The sequence below is a fragment of the Excalfactoria chinensis genome, chromosome 5 (genome assembly GCF_039878825.1).
Source record: "Excalfactoria chinensis isolate bCotChi1 chromosome 5, bCotChi1.hap2, whole genome shotgun sequence".
NCBI lineage: Eukaryota > Metazoa > Chordata > Aves > Galliformes > Phasianidae > Excalfactoria > Excalfactoria chinensis.
In genome coordinates this window covers 56,685,816-56,710,732 of record NC_092829.1, presented here as the reverse complement: position 1 = coordinate 56,710,732, position 24,917 = coordinate 56,685,816, and the positions used below count along the sequence as shown (strand labels likewise).

Here is a 24,917-nt window from a genome sequence, read left to right as displayed (position 1 = left end):
TAATGAAAAACATTGGGTCTAATTAACGCTGGTATGTGCTGTCAAAAGGATATGTTCAGTTGTTACCAAACTCTTGTACCAGAGCCTGATTTGTAATAATTATCGGGAGAAAGCCATCCAAAAAGCAGTCTGTGTCTGTTCAGTTAGGAACTGGCATGGTGGGAGACCCTGTGGTGTATGACACTGCCCAGTGCCTGGATGCACTGGGTGGGCGTTGGGTCCCCATCACTGGGACAGGTGACTGCAGGAGGGATCTCTGTGCTTTGAGGTCCCAGCATACCTGTAAGGCTCTACATTCAAACCTCGTGAAGAATGATAATGATCATAATCATCATCACATTTGGTTTTAATTTGTTTCCAGATAATTGGATTTCTAAGATTACAAAGTGCCAAGGAAAAATGGCTACCAGACAGCTGGGTGTACTCCTAGTGAAAGCCAGAAGGCAGACTCTCAGTTAACCATTAAGCTGACTGGGCTCAGGCAGCCCAGCTCAGGGCTCATCAGGTTATAATGCCCAAACCATATCGCTGCCTTGGATTTGATGAACTCCAATAATGAATTGGTCTCTGATTTATTTTTCGGATAGCTTGTTTTTGGTATTTTTTAATTAGAAGGCTGTTCGCTGAGGAGGCGATCTGTTTGCTGAAAATACTGGGGAGCACTGAAAATCCATGCATGGAGATAGGAGTAGATGAATGGAAGGTTTCTCAGCAGTGTTTTATTATTGCTTTCCCAATTATTTGCCTGGTTTTGAACCTTGAAAAACACGATGTCCTTTGAAGCATGTTTCGCGTGTCTAGAAATAGCAACCATTGTATGTTTATTGTTTTTTACTCGCCTGTATGGAAGAGGACAAAGAAACACGAGGAATCACATTTATGTAGTGCATTACAAAGCCTGAACAACAAACAGGTTTTGAAAACATCCTGGAAAGTTTCCATGGTTAGCTTAATATCTGCTGTACAAATGAGCAGTGGCCATGGAAAGCTGCTGCAGTAGGCATTGGTAGCATTGCATCCACGTGGTTGCTTCAGTGTTTAGGAAGAGGCAGCCCGGGGAGCTGGGGGAAAAGTGCATGTTTTGTTTTTCTCAATCTTTTTCCTGTTATAGAAAATGTTTTCTTGTAGAAGGAGGTAGGGAACACAATGGCTGGGTTGTGTGCAGGGCTTGTTTGCTTGTGGTTCTTGCAGTCAGAAGTCCCTCAGGTGCATTCAGCTTGGATTTCATTCACATGGTTCCAATGAGACATCCCAGTGAGGTTTGCTTTTCAGATCCACGCACTGATGGCACAGGGCATGCATGCTCCGCTGACCTGAAGGTGGAACTAGGGAATGAACAGTGGAAAATATCATCATAAAGGTTGGGAAAGACCTCTAAGATCCCCAAGTCCAACCCAAGCCCACCCTGCCATGCCCACTGAGCACATCCCTCAGTGCCACATCTCCTCAGCTCTGGAACTGTAATGTCTTTGTATTGAAAGGTACAATCCTGATATGTAGTGGGTTTCTTTAGTTCTTTGGAATATAGTTTGTATGAACAAGTCTTCAGTTGCGTCCTACGCTTAGCAACAGGACTTAGTTCTTAAGCGGAATTCCTGCTTGAGTGTTTTTCCTCCTCCTTTTAGATAACCTACCCTGGAAAGGTTTTATGAGCTTCCTGGTGACCTTGGCCAGGCCTTGCTAGCGTGTAGTGAGCAGCTCTTAATGAGAATTAAAGAGGTTTTGACTTGACTGCTATGTTTGCAGAGTTTTCAGATAATACGTTTTAAAAGAAAGCCCAACAGCTCCAAGTTTGCATGAGAGATTGCAATCAATTCAGTAGGCCTGTTTGACCTGCGAGATGGAGCTTACTGAAACTGATAGGTAACACAGCAGCAGAGTTACCTTACAATGGAAATGCTTTGTGCCTGATGTGTACCACAAGTGGCTCCTGGAGGAGAATCTTGGATACTTGTCTATAACAGGTACAAAGAAGGAGCACCAAAGCTGTTGTTTCAGCTTAACCTTCCAGTGTGGAGCACAGCTCGCAGTGTGATGGTCCATGCAGGCTGTGACAGGTTTAGAAGTTTACTGTAGCCTGATGTGAGCTTTGATGTCAGAGTGCTGAATAGGAAAAGCCCTGCTATAGTAAGCTGAATACTTGATTTGCACAATGTCTTGAATTTTAATGGCGTTGACTTGTTTCAAACGGCCAAAAAGCAGCTCTTTCAAACCAGCCTCTCAGACTGGGAGGGACACAAAGAACTGTGTTGTTTTGTTGTTTTTTTCTTTAAGGTTGATTTTATGACCAACAGATTTCTTTTGTTTGCTTGTTTCCCTCTTAATAGATTTACACGGATTGGGCTAATCACTATCTGGCAAAATCCGGCCACAAGAGGTTGATAAAGGATCTGCAGCAAGATGTGACTGATGGAGTCTTACTAGCTGAAATCATCCAGGTTGTAGGTGAGTGACTTTCTCTCTTTGTACCAGCTCTCTTTTTGTACCAGCTAACTTAGAAATAGGCTGCCTTATCTTCTGTGTAAACACAGCCTGGGGCTGGGGGGAAGATCCATTGAACTGCCTGGAATTATGTGGATAATTTGTTTTCAGAGACGTTTCTAATTAATTTGATACAGCCTTGTCCTAAAGGATAGTAGAGAAATCTTTGACGCTGCTGATAAAATCTTCTGACACAGCAATATCAATACGTGCAGCTAAAAAGCAGCTGACGAGGTTTGGTTTTATCTCTGCCAGGATGATGTTAGACTTCACTGCCCCTATTTCTGACACTTCTTTGTTGCTAGTCTGAGCCTAATTCAGAGATGCTGTTGCCAGACAAACCCCAGCCCAAACTTTAATGCTGAGGTGGTATTAAGAAGCAGGCATCCTGTAATACAGCACGAGCTGCACTCTGAGATCCTTCCACCTAATCGTGCACCCCAACAGAGCTAAGGCACATCCCTTATGGACATTTGGGTGCACTGTGTCTGGGTGCTTGGAGAGTGGGCTGCAGTGGTCATGAGATCTCGGCCCCATCTCTCCCATTCTCATGTTTAGTTAGTTAACCATGGGGCTAATGTGGCTTGTAGCTGGCTGGGTAGATACAATTTTCAGGATGCTCCTAAAATACAAAATTAGCCGTGCTGACACCAATAGTTGCCTGCTGTGTTGAACCTTCTGCTTCCAGCTGAGTTTAGATCATCCATATATACAGCTAGGAAATGGGAAGGAGTACTGGTTTTATGTGGAGGAAGAACAAAATATAATGATTTTTCTGATGAGGAAGATCATTTATCGATAGGACGTATCTCAGATAGGAGCTCAGTTCTGCAAAGCCTTTACTTCTCTTGGTTTGCACTAATATTAGTAGATAATGGAGGTCTGAAACAATTTTCTACACGGCCCCATGTAAAGCTACATATTCTGCTTCCCTTGGGCCCGCATCCTTCATTAGTTCCTTCAGAGAGTCATCCATCTGGTATTTGGGATGCCACAAAACACATGCATGGGCCAATGGAGATTGACAGAATTAGAAAGCCTGCTAATGGGAATTAGGACGGCCATTGTTAGAAGCAAACTGACAGATTTGAGATGCAAATGAAGAAGACAGCAGTGAAGTAACAAGACATCAGCGCATGCATATTTATGTGTATTTGAGGAGCTGTAAACAAGCTAGTTCCCTGATTTAAGGTATAAATCTGTAAGCACTGTTTGGTGATGAAATCGTGAGGCATCGTTCCAATTGCTCCACTAGAGCTATACTGGAATACAGCAACGAAAAGGTTTCATTTCTATATGATGCGGAGCAGCAGTATGTCTGTGCAGCATTCTCGAGGCGTCTGCAGATGTACAAAACCAGGCCAGCCATTGACTGTGTGTTGAAAGGCATTCACTCAGAACAATGCTCCTCTCTGTATCTATTTCCTTATGTCTGCTTAACAGGGAAAATGGTTGGGAACTCAGCGGCAGTTAGGTGTTCATTCCCTTCATCCATAACTAGCCATGCTGTGCTAACACTGATAAAGAGTCTACTTGCCTGAGAAGATGCATAGGAATGCCACCATCAAAATGGTTGTGCCAAATATTGAGGAATATAACTGTTTCGTTTGTGAAAACAAACACGCAGATTACAACGTCTAAAATGATCAGTAAATCTGATTCACCTTTACATGTTTAAACCATTCAGAGCACCGCCTTGTGGCTCACGTTTAGGATTAAACACGACTCTGTGGCAGGTGAAGGTTTTCATTTTCAGAGGATGCTTTGCATGTGAAGGAAAGTTCCTATTTAAAAGGACTAGTAGTGAAGAAAAAGTCGTTTGTATCTTGATGTGTCTGGACATAGACACTGCATCTTATTGTCACAGATGGTGACAGCTTTCACACATGGAAGCAGCTTTAACTGTAACTTGCAAAATGCAGTGTTTTTTCTAACAAACAAGGCTATGTAGTAGGAAAGCTTCCATATAGGAGATAGTTTTCACTGTTGTGCTCTGCCCTTTTCTCTGTAAAACCATCCATGGAGATGCTCACTCCTTTTTGCCATCTTGAGTGGAGTGTGTGGAGGTTACCCAAAGTCATCAGAATTGATTCGGGTTCCAATATTAAGGAGGCTTTTTCTTGTGCTCTCATCTGAGATTTACGCTGCAGATGTTGAACCTTGAAGTGTCAGTTCCAAAACTGATAGTAAGGATGTGCTAAAACTAACCCAGACTGGTAGGATTTTTTCCTGCTGATACGTATGAAACATGGGATATTTTAACTGATTAGACACGATCCAAGTCAGATCGGATAGAAAAGCTGTGCCTCTACAAAGAGGAATGCAGGCGTGGAGTTACTGTTAAGTACTAAATCATCTAACTAAAAGTAGTCGCAGTGAGAAGGGAAATGTGCACCAGCAATGCATCTCTGCACTTACGTAAATGGGAGCGTGGCAGCTGACTGGCCAATGAATTTAAACAATTCTTTGCTATGTTTAATGGCACAGATTCCTTTTTGCTTCTTTTTCGTAGGATGCTGGCTTGTAGTTTCATAATGTGCCTATTGTAAAAAATGCATCAAACCAATTATTTTCCATGCTTTGATTCAGACCCTGTTAGTGAAAGCCCAGTGTCACTCATTACTCTGTTTATTATAGACTACAGCTGGTTTCTTCTGGCTTAACACAACCCTCAATCTGTGTATAAATTGGAAAAGTCTGAAAATACTTAAAGGCAGCTGAACCCATTTCACTGTATTGACATAATTGGATTGCTCTGGTTTTGTGAAAGCTGTGTGCCAAGGAAGAGGTGGGGGATATTGCGAAGCCTGCAGTCTGGTACTGGGAACAAGGCGTATTCCTTGTGTTCTGGTAGCACATGTTTTCACAGTCGTGGTGTAAATGGCCTGGTGGTCCTGACAGCCATTTTGTATGGCTCTCAGTCACGTTAAACCTTGCCAAAGCAATGCCCATACAGAGTGTTGGTGAGGATGCACAGCTTTTGGTTATTGGGGCAGACCTGGGGCTCGTTGTAGACCAGCTTTCATAGCGCCTGCACAGATATAGCAGAGAACACCAGTCTGGAGCTCCTTTTAATCAAACATGCCATAAATACTGCTGGAAGGAAATGCCCAGAGAAGGAAACATGAGGGAAAGAAAAAGAGGCACTGGGGGTGTTCTGCAGGCTTGCATTCAGTTTGGGACAAATCCACCAATATTTTACCTGCCTGTGGTTATGAATTTACACCTTGCTGAAGGCTGAGATACAGTTTCAGGCCTTTGTGATTGCCTGTGACTTCCAGCTGATGCTAGCTGATATGCTGTTTGCTCATGGCAGTGAGCAACAGGAGCTGTGAGAGCTGCCCATCGATCTCAGCCAGCTAACTGTGCTTTTGCAGCTGTGAAGTTTGATGCTCCTCCAAGATCCCCCGGTGACTTATGCTGTGAACTGCCCACGAGCACACCACGCTGTGCTATTTAGGGAGCCTCATTCACTGCTATCTCTCCGACCTTCTCTGCAAGAAAGGCAAATAACCTCCTACTCTCTGCCAGCAGTGTTCCCTGGAGCTACGTGGGAGGCTCGGAGATGGACTCTAGCTTCCTGCCAAGGAATGGAAGCATCAAAGTGGTTTTCTGATGAATTAGACAGATTCCTGCAAAATGCCAAATATGCCCGCGAGCCGCTTTGATGCCTTGTATGAATCCAGCCTTATATGAATCTCTGACTTTTTGCCCCACTTTATATAAACAAAGAGGCTGGAGTCGGAGTTCAGGCCAGCTGCCAGCTTACCCCACTGCCAGCCTTGCTGGTTGCTGTATTACACTGCTTTTCATAGCGCTTGCACCTGTATTGCACCAGCTATTTCTGGTCACCTGCTGGGTCACCCGTGGAGGGAAGGCTCTCAGCATAAAAGGAACATAGTTCACATATGAAATGCAGAATGGATGGAAAGCTGTCAACGGGTGCACAACAACCTGCAAGTTCACAGATGAGGAAGTCGCTTTGATTTAGAGCAGGTTTTGAGAGGAAGCAAAAGCAGTTACTTAAAGAAAATGACGAGTGCAATAAAATGAAGGAAGCTGATAGCAATGAAATGGATGAAGCAGAGGAGAAACTACGTATTAGTTGATTGCAAGAGTACAGGGATGGCTCATTGCATCATGTAGCGAAAGGTACACGAAGTGAATCATTTCTAAGTGAAAACAGTAAGCTTTTTCTGCACTGTGAAAAGTGATGGGGATAAACTGGTAACATCCTAAAGCAATAATATATGTGGAATGTAGATGTTGTTGTTTTTTTTTCTGACAAAAACCCTTGACACCTTCATTTGCCAGTAATGCTCCTGTGCTGCTGAACAGTGTATCTGTTTGCTTATAGGTGGGGTTGACCTTTGGTTCAGCTCTAGAACCAAGCACGTACTCCTAGCCTGTGATTGTGTAGCAATACCTACAAAGTGTGGAGCAAGTATTTGTTCAAAGAAATAGGAAAAATTCAAATGCTGTCTTGTGGCAGAATCTTGGAAAGAAGACTCGCATAGATGAGTCTGCATATTTTGCATACAGAAGGTTAAAAGGAGACAGATAATAAGCTCTGTGATTTACTAACATTGTTTTTAAATTTATCATATACAATATTGGAAGTTCTAGAGAAATAGGAGAGAAGCTGCTATTCATTGAAAAAGATAAGGAAACTGGCAAGGGTTATCAGGGATATCTCTCTAACCAAAGAGAAGAAAAAACTCATATAAACCTTCGTTATTCTCAAGTAATAATTATGAACAGTACAAATTTATATGAATATGATCTTGTCAAACTTTCCTATTTTTATTTTTCGTAGTAATTACAACTGCAGTTGATAAGGATCATGCATGGCATCAAACCAAGAGGCAGTACGTGTGAGAATTGGAGGCATGGGGTTTGTAAATGGGATCCAAAATGAATGTTTCTGTTCCCATATGTCCGAATCTGAGATCTCAGTTCTAGAAACAAGCACATTCTCATTACATGTGGAGGCTGATAGCCTACTTTGGGGATCAGCACAATAGGCATATCTGCAATTTGTTCAGGTTAGCGTCAATTCTTAACATATTACTGTAAGAGCAAAGTCGCTTTGTTTGTTCTTTGTTCCCTGTTTTTCTTTAATGACTGCTATTGGAATACTGTGCCAACAGTGATATCTCTAGCTGAAGAATGATGTGAAATTTGATGGCGTTCTGTTTGATGTCCTGAGAGTGTGTTAGGTAGACAGTGTAGTAAACAAAGTGATGGGAGGCAGCTCTGTTCAATCTATCAGATGTGGCAGGAAAGCCAACATTTGTGATCAGGCTAGAGGAAATGGCCTAAAGTTGTTGCCAGGGGAGGTTCAGGTTGGGTATTATGAAACATTTCTCCTCTGAAACAAGGAGATTCTGGAGTCAGCATCCCTGGAGGAGTTCAAGAAATGTTTAGGTGTACTAAGGGATGTGGTTTAGTGGGGAATGAGGGGTGGTAGGTGGATAATAGGAGTGGATTGCATTGGAAGTCTTTTCCAACCTTGGCGATTCTATGATTCTATGATGTAGCATGGTGGAAAAATTGTAGGAAGCGGGGCTTGCCGTATCAATGGTTGTTCTGTTTGCCATATAAAAGTCATTTCAGGGTGCAAATGTGGAACTGAGCAAACTGATGCTGTAAGGTGAAACAGCTTCTTTCTTCCTCTTGAGACTTAACTGTATCTCTCTGCAAGTTACGTTACAGGTGAGTAATGGATAAAAAAAAGAAGACTGAAAAGAAGTCGTGTAGTTTGAGCTTAAAAAAGCAAACTAGATTTGTTCATCATTTTCCCATCTGGTTTTAAAACCTATATTCCCTTTACAAAGCGTATCAGTTGGCACCCAAACAGAAAGTACACACTTTTCCACCCAGCAGTGATTCAGTTTCTGAGATTAAGTCTTTCTGTAGTTGAAAGGAGCAGCTCGTCAGAGCACAGGAGGTAGCCAGACCAGTTGTTTTCTGGCTCCAGCTGTCTCTGGAGGCACGACCCACAAGAAAACTTCAGCTGCTTTCCTGATAGTCTCAGTCTTCACACATTCACTTTGATTGGACAATGGCAACCTGAAGGCCTTTTATTTAGCTAGCAGCACATGCTCTGTAAACAATTGGTATCACGTCCTTGGTAGAGTTTTTGCCTTATTCTTCGTTTCTGCTTTCCAGCAAATGAAAAGATTGAAGACATCAATGGCTGCCCAAAGAACAGATCTCAGATGGTAAGTGTAACGTGGCGTGTTGTTGGCACGTGTGTGGCTGTGCATTGCGTGTTTTTGCATGACTTCAGTATCTCAGATTTTAATACCCATGTTAGCAGGTTTTTCACAGTACCGAGAGCCCAGGTATGATCTGAAGAATAGAAACACTGCAGGTCTTTCCCCCTTGCGCTCCATAGAAATGAAATTGGGCCTTATCATGTCACATTTACTGCTGTTTTATTTTGTATCTTTGAAATGCCACATAGTTAAAGAGGAACACAGAAAGCTAAAATGTTATCCTTCTGTATAGACAGAAGTGTTTTATAAGCAAAAGTATTTATTTTAGACTGGACTATGTTCCTGTATCCTTTGGAAATAAATAGAGTAATTGAGCAGAATGTACTTAAAGGAACAAAAATTCTAGTTGCAATTGTTTTATGTGACTTGTTTCTGATTGGTATGTTTTAAATGGAGTCGTTTTGTCTCTTGCTTGTACATAATACTTAAAAGCAAGTGAAAGATGGTACCACAAGAGCAGATCTGCTGTGAATACTGGTGAAGCTGAGCTTACAAACAGGAGCAGTGAGAAAGTAAGCAGTAAGAAACTGACTTTTAAACTGTGTCTTAGGAGAGGAGGGCTTAAAATTTGTCCTTTTAAAGATGGTTCTTTTCTTCTATATCTCAAGAAAAATCCTCATTTTACAATTAATATCCTAAAATCCCCCTTTTGTTTTGTAATTCTCATTTCGGGCTTCTTCAGTCTTACTTATGCATGTGAAGCTGTTTTTTATGGCCCCTTTCTCAACTGTCCCCACCTCTCAGCCCATAAGCTCAGCAAAATGCATTAAAGATTTGGTGGGAGTTTGTCATCTGAAGACAGGAACAACACCGAGTTCTGCTATTTTTCTTTGGGCTTTGTTTTTTTTTCCCTTGTAAGTTATCAGTTTCACTCAAATCCACATGGCAGGCACTCCTTAAGGAGAAAGTCATCTGAAAGATTTATCGCTGCTGCTTTTACTGCTTTGAAGAGATTGTTTGCTATTCTTGCTGTAGCCACAGGAGCTGTCTATGGGACAAATAATGGAGGAGATTTTCACAATTACTATCATTTAATGCTCCACAAATGCATCATAAGAACTGAATTTCGTTGAGGACTGGAGTTTATCTCAGATTCCTTAATACTGTAGCCAAAAGTCACTTCAGGTCCTTACTCTATGAAGGCACAATGTTTGGCTTTATCTCCTGTTGCTTCCAAAAGTCAGCCTTGGCCATAGAAGCACCATTCTAAGTTCCATTCTGCTATTCTAAGAACACAAGCATTTTCATGGAGGCTGTCCTTAATGCAGTTGCTTGCAATGTTCAAAGAGACAACTCTTTTCCATTCCAGTGAAAATGAATGTGTTGCATTGCTTATTAGATATGGCAATCTTCATCCTTCCCATTTAAATGTAGTTACCTCTTGGTATAGCTCACCTGGCTGAGCATCCAGCCCTCGGTGTGTGAGCTGGTATTTGTGTCTGAAACTTCTCATATGGAGGGATGGAAGCACACAGCTGTCTTGTTGGTCCGACACTCAGAGTTGGGCTGGGTGATGTTTAGTCTCACTCTTTCAAATGAATCCTTCTCAAAATCTTTCCTGCTTCGTAATGTCTGTAAGCTGGACATCACAGATGAGTAGATTAAATAAAGAGGTGAATAAATAAAGGAACGTAAATGGAGCTTTGCTGGTGGGCTCACTGGGGCTTGGGAGCTGAGCAGTGAAGATACATCTGCTTGTAAAGCTGAAGTGACTCCGTGTCTTCCATCATGTGGGTTTGCCCACGCTGAATACTGGATACAGCTTGGACCTGTCAAGCTCAAAGTCAGTGCTACTAAGCCTCATCAAATTAGGCTTGGTTCTGCAGAACCATCTGGGGCCATCAACGCCTGTCAGCCTAATTCCAGAAATGACAAGGACACAGCTGGCTCCGTGGAAGTCACCTGGGTGAGAACCCAGACCCTATTCTCATCTCCTCTGGGTTTCTCTATGCTTGCAAGTATCTCTGTCCACTTTCTGGCCAGATAAGAGTGAGGGTGTTGTTGTTGTTGTTGTTTTTTAATATATAACCTCTTAGAGAAAATTTTATGTATTTCCTCTACATTAGAACTGGGTTTTTTTGTTTTGTTTTGTTTTTCCTCCCAAACCTCCATATTTTTTGTACTGCAGATGCTTTTCTAAACAAAAGCTTGTAATTGTGATGATTGGTTCCATCTGACATGCGGAAACTTTGTGGTTAGTAGAGGATGTAGTAGTACAGAGCATAGGTTCTCAGGCCAAGAAATACTGGAGATTACCAGCACAATTGTATTCTGGTTTTTGGAATGAGGTGTATAAGAAAACGTTGGCATGGCTCTTGAGAGCTGGGTGAAGGAGAGTAAAACAAAGCTGGTTTCCTCTCCTATCGTCCTCTGATAAAAGGCTGAGATCAATAAGCGCAAGTAAGACTTTCTGCTGATATTGTGTGTGAACAGAGATGGTTATTCTTATAACAATTTCTTTGCCTCTCATCTTGGAATGGTATTTGAGCACAGCATTTGACATCTTGCATCTTTTTTGTATAGCACTGAAATAAAAGAGGGGGAGAGAGAGGGGTGGTTGTGTTATCTGGTCTATACAATCAAATCATAACGTATAGAGTAAGAGTGAAGATGAGATGATATCAGAAGAAAGCAAAGGAGAAGATGCTTTGAATGAAGGAAGATCTGGGATGAACAAGGTGAAGGAAAAAAGATTGGCATCAGCTGCAACAGAAGTGAGTGGGGAGGGAACTGGGTAAAGAAAGTTAAATATTAGAACATGGACTTGGAGATAAAGCAGAGAGGAAGTGCTTGGAAGTGAAGTGTCGCGTTGGCAGACACAGGCGACAGCTGACTCTTAGCCAAGGATGGGGCTGGAAGGAGAGATAAAGCAAGTAGCAGCAATTTATCATATAGGAGAGGTGGAGCAGAGTGTTTTCCATCTTGCATGTAAAAATAAGAAACAGTGGCAGTAGAAAGAGATATATAGCAGTGTATGTTTAAGAAAAAGCAGTTGAGAAAAGACTGATGAGGGGGGAAAAAAAAGTTGTTTTTTCAAGGATCGGTGTCATTTTGTTAGAGATTTTTTCGTTGCTCTAGATAAAATGTTAAGTGTGAAAGTTGGTGAAGTGATAGTATGTTACCCTTGCTGCTGAAGGAGTGGAGCAGTAGCAAAGCTGTCAGTGCTGGAGGGAGAAGAGTGGGGGGATCAGTAGGTGGGGGAATGAGACCCTCATCTGTTGGTGCCAAGCCTGGGGAAGTTGTGGGACACCCAAGGCAAGAGTTGGAAGAAAAAGAAGTATGCATATGGGCTAAACCGACCCCACACTTCCCCCTCATAAGCAGAGAAGGAAGTAACTGTGGTTTCCATCTTGGTTTGTGGTTGGGTTTCTTTATTTTTAGGAGTGATCACTTTGTGTTTATACAAGTATCTATGTTATCAAGTAACAAAGAGGAAGGGTTTCTTTTGATGTGTGCGTCTAGACCAGAGGTTTTTTGTTTTTTTTCAGGAACCATTCGTTTCTGATGCAGGCATCAAGCTGTGCTAGTAAAACAACACAGCTCCATTTTTCTACTTGCCAATGTGAAGTCTTGTACTGCAAGGATAAGGACCTTGTGGAAGTCAAGATGAAAGCCCTTGTTTTCAGTTTGTTCGCTTTCTGAGGGAACTGCTATTGTAGCATTTGACTGATTACTTATATGCTGAAAATGAGCTGTTCTGGATACCCAAAGCCAAAGAATAGGAGTCAGCCTGGCAGAGCCCTGCTTCTATAGTGAGCAGTACAGGAAGTTTTAATTCATTTGCTAAAACTAATGTGTTCACATCCCTCCTCAGCCTGCCCCCCATTCTGGGCTGAGGATCTGTGGGAAGGATCAGAAGCATCACAAGCATTTTTTCCCCCTCTGCAAATTCCTGCTGTGGGGTTTTTGGACAGGCATTGCAGTGGTTAAATATAGCTGGATATTTTCAAGTAAGATTTGTCCAGCGTTGACCTGAGAAATGCAATACGGGGAATTTTGGTGCCTGCTGTTCGGTCTTCCCCAGCTTTAATCAGTAAGCTTTGCCTTATGGTCAGCACATGTTTATAAGCTGCATGTTGCTGTAGCGACAGATGGGTATCTGACCCTCACGTTGGTTGGAAGGGCTGGGGTCAGCTGGAGCAGATACCAGCCTCACTCTGTGGGCTGCTGGAGGAGATATGTGGCCAAGCGTGCCAGGAATGTTAGCCTCTTGGAGCATTTGCTCTCACCTTCCTGGGCTTCTTCTAATTGTGTGTGAATCTAAAATACAGTTTTTTTTCCTCTATAGAGGAGGGATCTGTTGACTGCTTGGAACTTCATGTGGTGCTCTTTCCTTCTCTTTTTTCTTTTTACTTGCTGCTGTGTTATTATGCCAGCCATTTGTGTATTGCTATCAGTGAGACAGGCACAGGTCACAAGGGTTTTATCCCATCACAGGAGAGAAAAAAATAGCTTTACAAGTGTGAGGATACGTGGAAGTAACATTCTCCTCCTGTTTGACAAAATGTGAGTAAAATCAGGGTACCCCAAGTTTATCTGCTCCTGTTTACATAGTTCTGTTCTGGTTTGAGCTGTGAGTTGTTGCTTTGGTTTCTCAACAGGAACCCGGGCATCCGCTGTTTAAGAGCAATACAAGTGAAGCTTAATAGCTAGCAAGAAAGTTTGTCATGTTTGTAATAGAAAAGGTAAAGCTGTTTGCATGGCGGTTTCTTCTGGTGCTTAGATCATTGCTCCTCAGTCATCTCCATGAGCTATGCATTTTGACCAGCAATGAACAAGAGCCTTCATGCCATGCTTGTAAAAATGAAGTAAAGATGACCCGCTGTCACTGTCACCACTGCTGAAATGCACTGCCCACCACCTCACTGTGCTCACATCCACTGTTTGGTCTCCATCAATGCTCAGCAGGCATTGATGAATGTTAGTGGGTGCCATTTTTTCTGCGTGGAGGAATTGAATGGCACACCTTTGCTTTGTAGTCACTTCTGTGTCAGATGCCATTGGTCAGACTGCTCCTCTGCTGCCATCTGTCATATGGCAACAAAACGTAATGGGATATCGGTGGGAAGGACCCACCAGCCCCTGGGCAGCTGGTCCCAATTAGGATGAGCTGGAGGGTTTCTCTAGGAGATACAGTCCCAGATCTTAGTGCGAGGCAGGAGGGAGCACAAGTGTCACAGAATCACAGAATGGCCTGGGTTGAAAAGGACCACAATGATCATCTAGTTTCAACCCCTCTGCTGTGTGCAGGGTCACCCAGCCACACATCCAGCCTGGCCTTCAGTGCCTGCAGGGATGGGGCATCCACAGCCTTGTTGGGTAACCTGTTCTAGTGCGTCATCACCCTCTGTGTGAAAAACTTCCTCCTAATATCCAAGCTAAGCCTCCCCTGTTTCAGTTTAAAACCATTCTCCCTTGTCCTATCATTATCCCCTCTCATAAACAGCCATTCCTGCTGCTATTTATACGCTCCCTTCAAGTGTTGGAAGGCCACAATGAGATCTCCTTGGAGCCTTCTCTTTTTCCAGGCTAAACAAGCCCAGTTCCCTCAACCTTCTTTCTGATGTCTTCTGATTCCTCTTGTAATGATTGAGAATCTGTTCTATATTGTTTATATATACTGTTTTATGTACCGTTCCAGGCCATTTTGGGAAGAACTGTGTTTAGGAAACAACGTAAGATGTTAAGGCTCTTTGTACACTTTGTAATGTAAAAAATATTAAGCATATATGCTCAATCTGAAAATATGGACAAGGTATATGATTTGCATTCAGAAACAGCTTGCTGACACCAGCTCATGTTAAGCTCTTCCCTTGTTTCTGTGTTTCATGTGAAGTCTACTGTAGTATTGCATAAGAGCTTCAGAAACTAAGACATTTCACGTGAGTCAATTTTCTGAGAGCTGATATACATAACATGGAGGTGAAAGTTAAATGCAAAGTACTGAATCTGATATAAGTACTGGTATTTCTGGGTAAATTCATGGAAATCCCACATCCATCACTGTAAAAGCAGGGAGTGGAAGTCTTGCATCATGATGTGAGAAAGTTCCTATGGCTCTTTGGTGAAAGAACCTACAAGAAGCTTAGTTCTTATTTTTGTTGCAGAAGAACACCTGTATCTGTCGGAAGGGCAGTACTGTTTGGGGTTTACTCTGTTCTGTTTGACTTGACAGACTTGAGTGTACTGCTTTAGGTGTAGACACTTTACACATCCAGGTCTCTTTAGTACAATCAGTGTACAGCAATGCCATACTGGCCGTCCATTTACATGCTACAGAATGAGGGTGTTTGTTTGTTTGTTTCTGGTGTGCTCTGCTTTGTTTATACAGGCCAGGGCATGTTTCCTGGCTCCCTCTCTTTCTAGCACTGACAAGAATAGAAGTAGAAAATGGTATTATATTACAGGCACAAAGACATCTGTGGGTGTTGTGGCCAGCACTGCCAGAAGTACACAATTACTGTAAGGTACGTTTGAAAATAAAGGGAAAACTGAGTCATATGGCCAGGAAAGTAATAGCACACCGAGAATTAAATGAATGAAGTTGTTCAATTTGTGCATACTGAAGCGTCATATGTTTAGAAGCAAGGAGTGAATGGGGAGCGTGCACGTCTGCTGGCAATGAGAACAACGATGTACAAGGGGATATCCTTTATAAAGTATTCAGAAATCAGTAAATATATGTCTCTTGTAACTTTTAAATCCTGTTTTGCCAGCCAGGGGCTGACATCCATTCTTGGTTTTCCTCCTCCTTTTGCGTTAATGCTTAAGGTGAGGTGACAGACCAAGTTAAAGGTTCTTCACTCGGGCTACTTGTCATAAAAAAACTATTTATACCATAAGTTTCTTGATGGATTCAGATTTCAGCTTCCTTACTTTCAAATGTTGCATCCAAACATGGTGTTTTTCATTCTGGGCAGCTCTGGGATGCAAGAGATGTCTCCCTGATGGAGCCCTTGATGGCTTCATTGGGTCCTTTTTCGTCTTCTGGAGTGCCAAGTGGATTGGGAACACCTTTTCCACTGCAGCTTAATCTTAATCATTTCATCTATAGACCTGTGATCTGCATTTCATTTTCTTGAATTTACCCACATTTATTTTCCTTCTTGAGCTCTGTTTTCTCCTTTAATGACATTGCTATCATTCTGACGCGTGTCAGTACCACAGACAATACTGCATAGATGCTAATGGAATCATTGCTGTGTCTTTATCTTTCAGTTCTATGTTTCTTTGCTGTGAATTCTCTATAGATGCAATGCTGTACATTTATGGAAGTTATCTCCATAGTTTATTTTCTTATAAAGGTTTTGCTTATCATTATTATTTACCTGAGTAATTCTCTGCACTAGAAGAGGAGAAATCTACACAGAGTTGTGGAAGACTAGAAGTGCTCTTGGAGCAGAAAAGGCTGAAGTTTCGTTAAATACAGGATGTGGAAATGGGTGGGAATATGGATGTTTTTGTGTGGCATTTACTTTTGAAATGAAGTGGACTTTGGCTTGCCAGTCCCATGTCACCTCAATAAAAGAGTTGCCTTGAAAACCTGAAAGGGTGGTTGAGCATGGAGGAAGGAAACTAAAGCAGTTGGACTGCTGGCACATGCCGAACTGTGGATAAATGAACCTTTGGACCTACACCCTGCTATAAACTTTCAGATCTCAACATTACAAGCAATCTCTTGCCTGATGTATGTCTGGGTTTAGCAGCCTATTTCCAAAGTATATTCCAGACTTCTACCAACTTTGTTACATCACCGTTGGTAGAACTGTTGAAATCCCAGTTATGTAGTACCAGTAAGTTCCTCCTGCGCTGATGTGACTGTTTTTATTGTTATATGCAATAAGTGAAACAGCTTCCCTTGTACTTTTTGCTTATTTATTTTATTATTACTTAGAGAAGGACAGAAAGTGCAGATCCGAAATACTGCCAGCCTCATTTTTGTCTTCTTTTATTTGAAGTGCAGGCAAGAGCTGACCCAGAAACAAGGATTTTTCCCATCCCTTTGTATGTCTCAGGGCAAAAGGATACTTGCATGACAAAAATTACATATTGGGGGTTAATTGGTTATGAAGGTAAAGCTTGATCTCTGTGGTGATACTGAGATATAGGGGAAAAGCACCCAACTCTTCCAGTCTTCCTGGTATTCACTTTATCAGTTGGCTATAGTCTGGTTGGTATGTAGCAATTATAGTCACTACGGTGTGGAACCACTGTGCAGATATCGTCTGATCAAAATCCATTTTATCCCTTGCCATTCAGTGCCATTAGCTGTACCATCTTTCTGGAGGGCAGGACATAACCCACATTGAGAAACCAGGGTTGTCTGTCATTTCTGACCTGTGGAGAATGCAGCGGATAAATATCTTTTGGATTCCACTTGGGGTTTTCAGTTACAGTTTTTATATTTGACTGCTTTTGTGGCTGGAAGCTTTTGCCAGCTGTCAACTTAAGAGCAAGTGGCAATCTGCCTTCTCAAGCAAATGTGGCCTCCGCATTTATTTTCAGTTTCACATTCATGACACTTATTGTAGGTTAAAAATCTTGGCATTAAGTTCCTTGCCCCTTTAATGAGACGTACAGTGATCATCTTTTGTGGTTAGAGCATTAAATGATGTGCTTCGTTCACGTACAAACAGTCCAGAGCTCAGTAAAGCTCCATCAATGTAGGACCTTAGTAACTTAGGAGACATCGTACTGTTAGGTTTGCATGAGCAAAGGACCTTTTGTGTGACACAAAGACTGAGTGCAATACAGGGTGGCGGGAAATTAACATAAACAATTATTACAGTGCATATTCTTTTGTGTCTCCTTTTTCTTTGTTGTTGTTGTTGTTGTTGTTGCTGGTGAATAGATTGAAAACATAGATGCATGCCTGAGTTTCCTGGCTGCTAAGGGGATTAACATACAGGGGCTGTCAGCAGAAGGTGAGTCAATCCCTACTTTAAAACTTCATTTTAAATAACAAACTGAAATTGCTGCTTGTGATTGTAGTCCATAGTGCCATGGAACAGAGGATGAAATACGGATAATTTCAAGTTTTAACTCCTTTTTATTCCCCCCCCCCCCCCCCCCCCCCCAATCTCAGTATGAAAGGTAAGTAAAATGCATATCTCATCTCCACGGACATGTAAAAACAATTATTCTAATGCACTAACATCTTTGTGTGCATCTATGAAAAAGCAGAGGGTTTCTCATCTAACTCCTATTGCTGGTGCACTGATTAAAGCATAGACTGAATGTGTATTTAAAACCTGGGGACTGGGACTCTCTCTGTTGAGAGAGAAGTTATTTAATCGTTCTTCAACTATTTAATTTCCTTTGATTGAGATGTTTAGAAGTTTGTTTCCAAACCAACAACAACAAAAAAACAACCCACAACAAATGTGTTTAACCCAAAGAAAAAGGTATTGACCTCAAGTTAATCGCTTTTGCTTATACAAAGGGCACCATTGTTTTCCAAAAGCAGAAAATGACTGTGTTTGTGTGATATTTTTCCCTATCAATCAATCAGTACGTGATGTGTGGTGCCTTGTGGCTCAGGAGATCAAACACGTTTCTCTAATCCACATCACCAGCTTTCACCTCTGTTTGCATTTAAGTATGCTGCAAAAGCAGGTGGGTTTGGTAGTTCAGCCAGCTTTCAGCGTGTGTATGATACCTGGGTGCATCTCTAACATCCCTCCATCCTGTGCTTTGTTGCTGAGCATGATGTTACCTGGGGTCAGCTGTGTCCCCTTCCTGCTTCTTCTCAACCTTCAGCCTCTTTAAGGCTGGGAAAGGAGAGCCTTGACACTCTGCGGGTGCTGCTCAGCAACAGCAGAAGGGCTGGTTTGGTAACCAGTCCATAGCACAGCACTGGGAGCTGGTAGGAAGATAATGAATCACATCTCATCTGGACCCAGGTCAGTAGGCAAGCTAATTTGTCTTGTGAGAATGTAGATATATGGTAGTTGGTGATGGAATGTATTTAATACTAGTTCTGCTCTTATCAGAACATTGTAATATTGCTTTTTGTGCTGACAAATAGCTGCTTGCACATTCGTTTCACAAAATGGACTTTCAAGCAGCTGAAAATACTGTTCATACTTAATTTAGATTTGATATTATTCTGATTAGTTTAGTGCTATTTTCTCTTGAATATGTTTTCTTCCTTAATCTGAGCCTTCTTTATGAATCTGAGCTGTGTGTGCTTTCTGACTGTGGTTCCAAGTCTTCACTGAACCCAGGTTTCCCTTAGTGACAGTCAATGCTTTTTATAAAATGTATTTAAAAATACAAGAAAATAAAATCTTTTTTTTAAGCCAGTTATTAGAATTCTAGCTCAAAGTTACGTTTTGGCAATTTGGAAAATAGCTTAAAGAATTCCTTGCTATCCTCTAAATGACAACCATACATTATCCTGGTCTGTGAGATCCTACTGGCCACTTGAACGCATGTATTTTAAATATCATTTTGCAAAGTTCGTGATGGTTTGTAAGCATAGAAGGCAAAGGAGCAGCTGTTTGGTACACGTTACTCTAACCTGTTGTTATCACAACCAGTAGAAGAGCTGGCTTTTTAGAACACCCACAACAAATCTATTCCTCCCAAGAGGAGTTGTGGCACGGTCAGCTCAAGCACTGCCTATGTTCTGTGCTGAAATAGTTCTGTTCCAGCATGAATTCTCAAGTCAAGAAAAGAAATCTCAGCTCAAGCTTCTCAGGAAGTGATTAGACAAAATGCAGCTTTGAGTCCATAGTAAAAGCCAGTTTGAATCTCGGTGTGGTAAGTAGGGTAAAAACGTTACATATTTCACATTTTCTAGAAGATGAGTTGATGAGAAAACTGTCAGCGTGGTAAGCTGGTAGCGTAGCGTTCACACTGGGGAGCAGACAACGTGTTTAATGTTCATTGCCGTCCTGCCAAATCACAAGTCAGACTCAGCAGGATGCCGGTTATCCCTTGGCTTCTGCTGATTTTCTTTCTTCCTTCTATGCTCTCACCTTTTCCTTTTTCTAGGAATTAACGTATTAAATGGTACTGTAGCTGGGAAGAGACCAGTGATGTTTGCTGCCAACATAAGAATGAGAACATTCACTGGCTCTACCGCTAACACTGAAGGAAAAGAGTGATGTCTGAAGAGAGGAGAGAGAAGGATCACTTGTTATGAAGTGATGTTGAAAGACTGGAATTTAGCCAGAAAATTTGAAGAGCCCATTTTTAGCTGTGCTGAGAAAGAAGTGGGAAACAAAACCAGGGAGCACAGGATCACTTAACATTAAGTGTGCTGTAACCATGTGAGATAGTGTTTCTGCACAAGTTGACAAGACCTGCTAGGTCAACTCTAAGTGCTTGCGCTTACCCTGCCAGCTTATCCTCATCCAGAGGGAAGTAATAGATTGTAGTTGCTTCCAAATGGAAATAAGCATTGACACCTCTCCTGAGTCGCTTAAGAATATGCATTAAGTGCAGCGTTAGTATGGAGGGAAGTTGACAACTATGTGTTGGAACACTCGTTGTGTGTAATACCCATAATTTGAAGATGATGAAGAACGTAAGCATGCAGTAGAAACTCAAATTCCTACCTAGAGGCTGAACCTCCTCTGGGTAACAGATTAGCTGGATAACCATCAGCTGAGCAGATCATGAAGCCATAAAGCAATGAAAGAAAACAGCATGCTGGACTTTGGAACTACCTCTGCTGAACTTAGGTTTTTGCCTTTGAAATCAAATTAATGTTTCTGTAGGTAAATGGATTTCAGTGTATGCACTCAGCAGTGCTGCAGTAAATCCATTTTATTTCCTTTCTGGAATCGTAGACTCACCAAGGTCAGAAAAGACCTCCAAGAGCATCTAGTCTGACCATCTGCGAATGAAGACAGGTTGGTGGGGACTGCATGCAGAATTGCTCTGTGGCCAGCCATCAGTGGCTCATGCAAAGTGCTCACATTCACTGTCTCTGGGCATAAAAAACATCTACATGAGACAGCATGGAAATTTCCAAAGGGTAGATTGGTATGGATTCTCTTCAAAATGGGAGGCAGGAAGCAGATCTGGACCGCAGGGCACAGTGGGGCTGAAGTTTTCCTTTAGTGCAAAGGGCAGGGGCAAGCTGCCAGGTGAATTCCCTCAGTCAGTCATCGAGATAAGAGAGCTGCCTTTAAAAGTCTGGTTTGAAATACCAGGGAGAGAGGCTGCTGCTTTTGAGACTCATTAAACCTGGTTTTCTTCTGATTGCTTTTTTGTCATGTTGAGCATGCCAAAAGCAGTGTTATCTTCTGATGCATGGCCGCAGAAAGGCATGGGTTTTAGGTGAAGTTGTTGTTTTAGTCACCTCTGACTTCACAGTGAAATCAGGGCCTTGTTTCCAGTTGTGTGGAGTTTTGCTAAGTCTATACATGTAGGCTCGTTGGAGTTCCTTTTATCTCCTGGCCTATGTTTGTGCAGTTAAGCTTCCCGGTGCTGCCGGGTCTATTTAGTTATGCTCCGGCCCCATGATTAAGTGATACCTTCTTGTGACAGTTCCATCAGTAAACCGAGTTCTTTACTGAAGATAAGATCCTTTTCACTGTGCTTTGTGGCCTTTTGTATCTATTTTGCTTTATTGTCTCCTTCCATGCCACGTCATCCCTAGCCAAACACAGGCAGATTAGACAAGCAGAGTGCCTCATGTCAGTGCCAATGGGAGGAGTCAGGCTTGGGACTACACTGCATAGGGGCAGGGGAAGCAAGCAGGATTCATTGGGATCCCACTGCCTAGGGGGAGATTAATTTGGCCAAGAAAACTAAGGAAGGCAGGGAATGGCTTTCACAGCCCCTGGGACTGATACGTACACAAGAGAATGGTGTGGTGGTGGCAGAGCACTGGTGGAGGTATGGGGCTGTGTGGAGGAGAAATCAAGTCAGAGAGGAGGGAAGGGAAATACTCTGGGTTTGGGTAATGGCCAGGACCACATGGAAAAGGGTGAAGAGTGACCAGGGAGATTCTAGTGTTTTCTAACACGTAAGTTGCATCAGACCTTTATGGAAACAATTATCCTGGTATTCCAGAAGTGATACAGTGCAGCATGGTATATTGATTGGTTTCACCTCCTTTTGCAAATATAAGACTATTGAAATCATTTATGGTGCGATGTTAATACATTTGTTGTGGTGTTTTTTGGTTGGTTGGTTGGTTTGGTTTTAGTTAGTTAAAAGGAATTATTTAAAGGAATTAACTTCTTAAGCACAGTGCTGCTAGCATGCAAAAAGCAGCAGACATGACCAGCATCCATTGCTGTCACTGCAGGGGAAAAATAGGTTATTTATGTGAAGGTTTGGCCCACTGGTAGTCAGCAGCAGTGCTGATGGGGTTTGCAGAACTATGTCATGTCCTAGAGCACTGGAGTCCTGGCAGCATTATAAAGGGCACAGCGGCCATCCTGCTGCTTTGTCAGAAACAACCGCTGGTGGCTGATGAGTGACTTTTGTATATTGCCTTACAGAAATCCGAAATGGGAATCTGAAGGCCATCTTGGGCCTTTTCTTCAGTTTGTCTCGATACAAGCAACAGCAGCAGCAGCCGCAGAAACAGCCACCGCAGCACCATCTGTCCCAGCCAGCACCTTCCGTGTCCCAGCACGGAGGGCCTCCATCTCAGGGCCAGGCTGGGCTGCAGCAGCAGCAGCAACAAGTGCCAGCTTCACTCCAAACTCAGTGCCAACAGCCCCAGCAAGCTGCACAGCATCCATTCAAAGCACAACCAGAAATGCAGTCAAGGTGGGTAAATTTCCTTTAAAGTTGGTCTTTTCATTGTTTTCTCGTTTTTCTTCTCAAAGGTCTTCAAAAGCCAAAGAAACTGCTGTCACTGAGATGTCACTGTTGGTGTTTGCTGGCTCTCTTAGAATAGAGGGAGTCTTTGTGCTTTAAATGTTTTCAGTCCTAACCGAGCTCTTTGCAGGTTAAAATAAAAGCCACTTAGGAAGGCAGTAGCGCTGTGATTACAATTGCAGCTCTCTGCTTATCTGACTCCTATTAACAGAATGAGCGCTTTAGTGGGATTTAGTGGGCAGGATGAAAGGCTGAAGTCATGTTTGCACAGTTACTGGTGAAGGCCTGTTTGTTTCAGACCATCACAAATTAAGTTAAGGCTGATTTGTGTTAAAATAACTCACCAACATGAACACTAGCTTACGTGCTGCTTTGTCAGGGATATAGACAGATTAGGTGAGGCCCTCCAAGAGAGATGCTACTCAGAGCTTGTTCAGGTTACAGCACGTATAAGCTTGCACAGGAGATAATCATCATAAAATGAGGATGCATTTGAATGTATTTTTGTGTCAAAAGACATTGCACAAAGCATGGGATCATTTAAATATGACTTTGGTATTTCCAGTCCATTGTATGGTTTGTGCTGGGTTTCAAGAAATTCAAAGACATTTAACTTGAAGGTGTGAAATATCATTATATATATAGTATTATCATTATATATGTAGTATATTATGAACTGGAAATGCTCAGATTTAGAAAAAAGTAGTATATAATAAAAAATTGAGAAGCTCTATCTTGTATAAAAGCCAATTGATTTCACGTTGTAAACAGTTTTGACCTGACATTATACTTAGGTAAGGAACATAAACTCCCTCCTCCCTGCAAGTGGTAACAAAATTCAGTGGCTTTAAAAAGAAACTTGTTGCTCAAATGATATCTTCCACTTTTTCTTTCCTGTCGTACAGTTCATCTCCCAGGGACTCCTCTCAAAGCAAAATCATCCGATTCACTCTTGGTCAGAAAAGGTCTTCTAGGTTGGCATTTCTTCATCTTCTGCAGAGCATGAATAGTCCTTTTGCAGTATTCCTGGATGCATGCTTAGGGTTCATGCTGAAAATGTCTGCCTCCTTGCTTGTAACTTGACATCTTACCAGCAGCTGAAACATGGAAGCGTTGGGCCAGTTTTAACTTCTTTCTGTTTTTCAAAGCGTGGAATGCATTTAGGCCTGCAAGGAAATGATTGTGTTTTCTTACCCTTACAAGCTTTGGTTCTGAGAACAAAACATGGTTCTGGGAGTTCTCTCCCTCCTGCACCCATCTGTATGAGCTGCATGTAGCTCTGCATTACCAAACTAGTTAGCGACAGGCTAGTGCTGCCCTGGCACATCAGTAGAGTGTCCCTGGCTATAGCAATGGGGTTATAACCAGATGATCTCTAAGGTCCTTTCCCACCCAAGCCATTCTATCATTCTGTGCTTCTTTCTGGGTTGCAGTTATGGCCTGGGCTCAGTCCCTTTCTCTAGTAGGAGGAAGCTGGAAACATCACCCTGCACCTAGATTTTGCTTTAGATTTCGCAGATGTTGCTCTGAAATGTCTTGGCCAAACACCAAAAATATGTGCTAAAAGCAGTCAGTTTCTACCGAGAAAAATGTGAGAGAAATGATACCTTCCCCAAGAGCTGTGGTTAGCTCTCATGTTTTTCGTTCTCCGTGTGTTTTTAATGGCAGTGACACCACTGTCTGACTAATTGCCACTTGTTGAGTGCTCACACAGTTCAGGCAGCCATAGTTCCTTTAAAATATGACAGGTTTGCTAAACCTATGTGGGTGCCTGGCACAGGCCCTGCCAGCCTGCAGGCCTTGCTGCCCCACTTGTCCCCACCTGCAGCATTTCATCCTTCTGAAAAGCTAAAGCTGAGATATCTCATGTGTTCCTAGCTGGTTTCCACTCAGCAAAACAAACTCTTAACAAACTGCCCTCCATGCATTCATGAAGAGCCTGGCAGCCATGATGAGGTTGCCCTGTCCCTTCCCCACAGCTGCTCCTTCGGTGTGGTCTGTGTGCAGAATAGAGCATCTCTAGGGTGTTATCCTTGGCACCATGCTGCACCTTGTACAGCTGAGTACAACTTCCTAGCACCCCCCAGTGTTCGAAGGGGATGCTTTTCTGGCTAAATGGAGGGTTTGTCCTAAAGGCTTCGGCCAAATAAACCTCAGAACCATGATGCGCTGTGCCAAGTCTGTGGTGCTTTGAGCTTGTAAATGATATTTTTTGCTTTGTATTTGAATGGCACCCTTATGTTTTACCCCATTTTGAGCTTTGAAAGCATGTGCATGCTGCTGCTGACATTTCTGTTCTTTTGCCTTCATGTTTCTTTTCCTTTTTCCTATTTCTTCACTAAACTCTGAGAAGCCAGTTAATTTTGG

The 24,917-nt window shown here is 42.4% G+C and overlaps 1 protein-coding gene across 2 annotated transcripts in view; it reads left to right on the top strand.

The window, feature by feature from the left end:
• NAV2 (neuron navigator 2) overlaps positions 1 to 24,917 on the top strand; it is a 149,012-nt gene that overhangs the window by 26,394 nt on the left and 97,701 nt on the right. Inside the window, exons 2-6 of one of the 2 annotated variants that reach the window (XM_072339295.1) lie at positions 2,328 to 2,445; positions 8,653 to 8,705; positions 17,614 to 17,686; positions 22,226 to 22,499; positions 23,456 to 23,524. In XM_072339295.1, coding sequence (XP_072195396.1) covers positions 2,328 to 2,445; positions 8,653 to 8,705; positions 17,614 to 17,686; positions 22,226 to 22,499; positions 23,456 to 23,524 — 587 coding nt within the window. The remainder of the gene's footprint in view (positions 1 to 2,327; positions 2,446 to 8,652; positions 8,706 to 17,613; positions 17,687 to 22,225; positions 22,500 to 23,455; positions 23,525 to 24,917) is intronic. The other variant, XM_072339296.1, reaches the window with a different exon arrangement.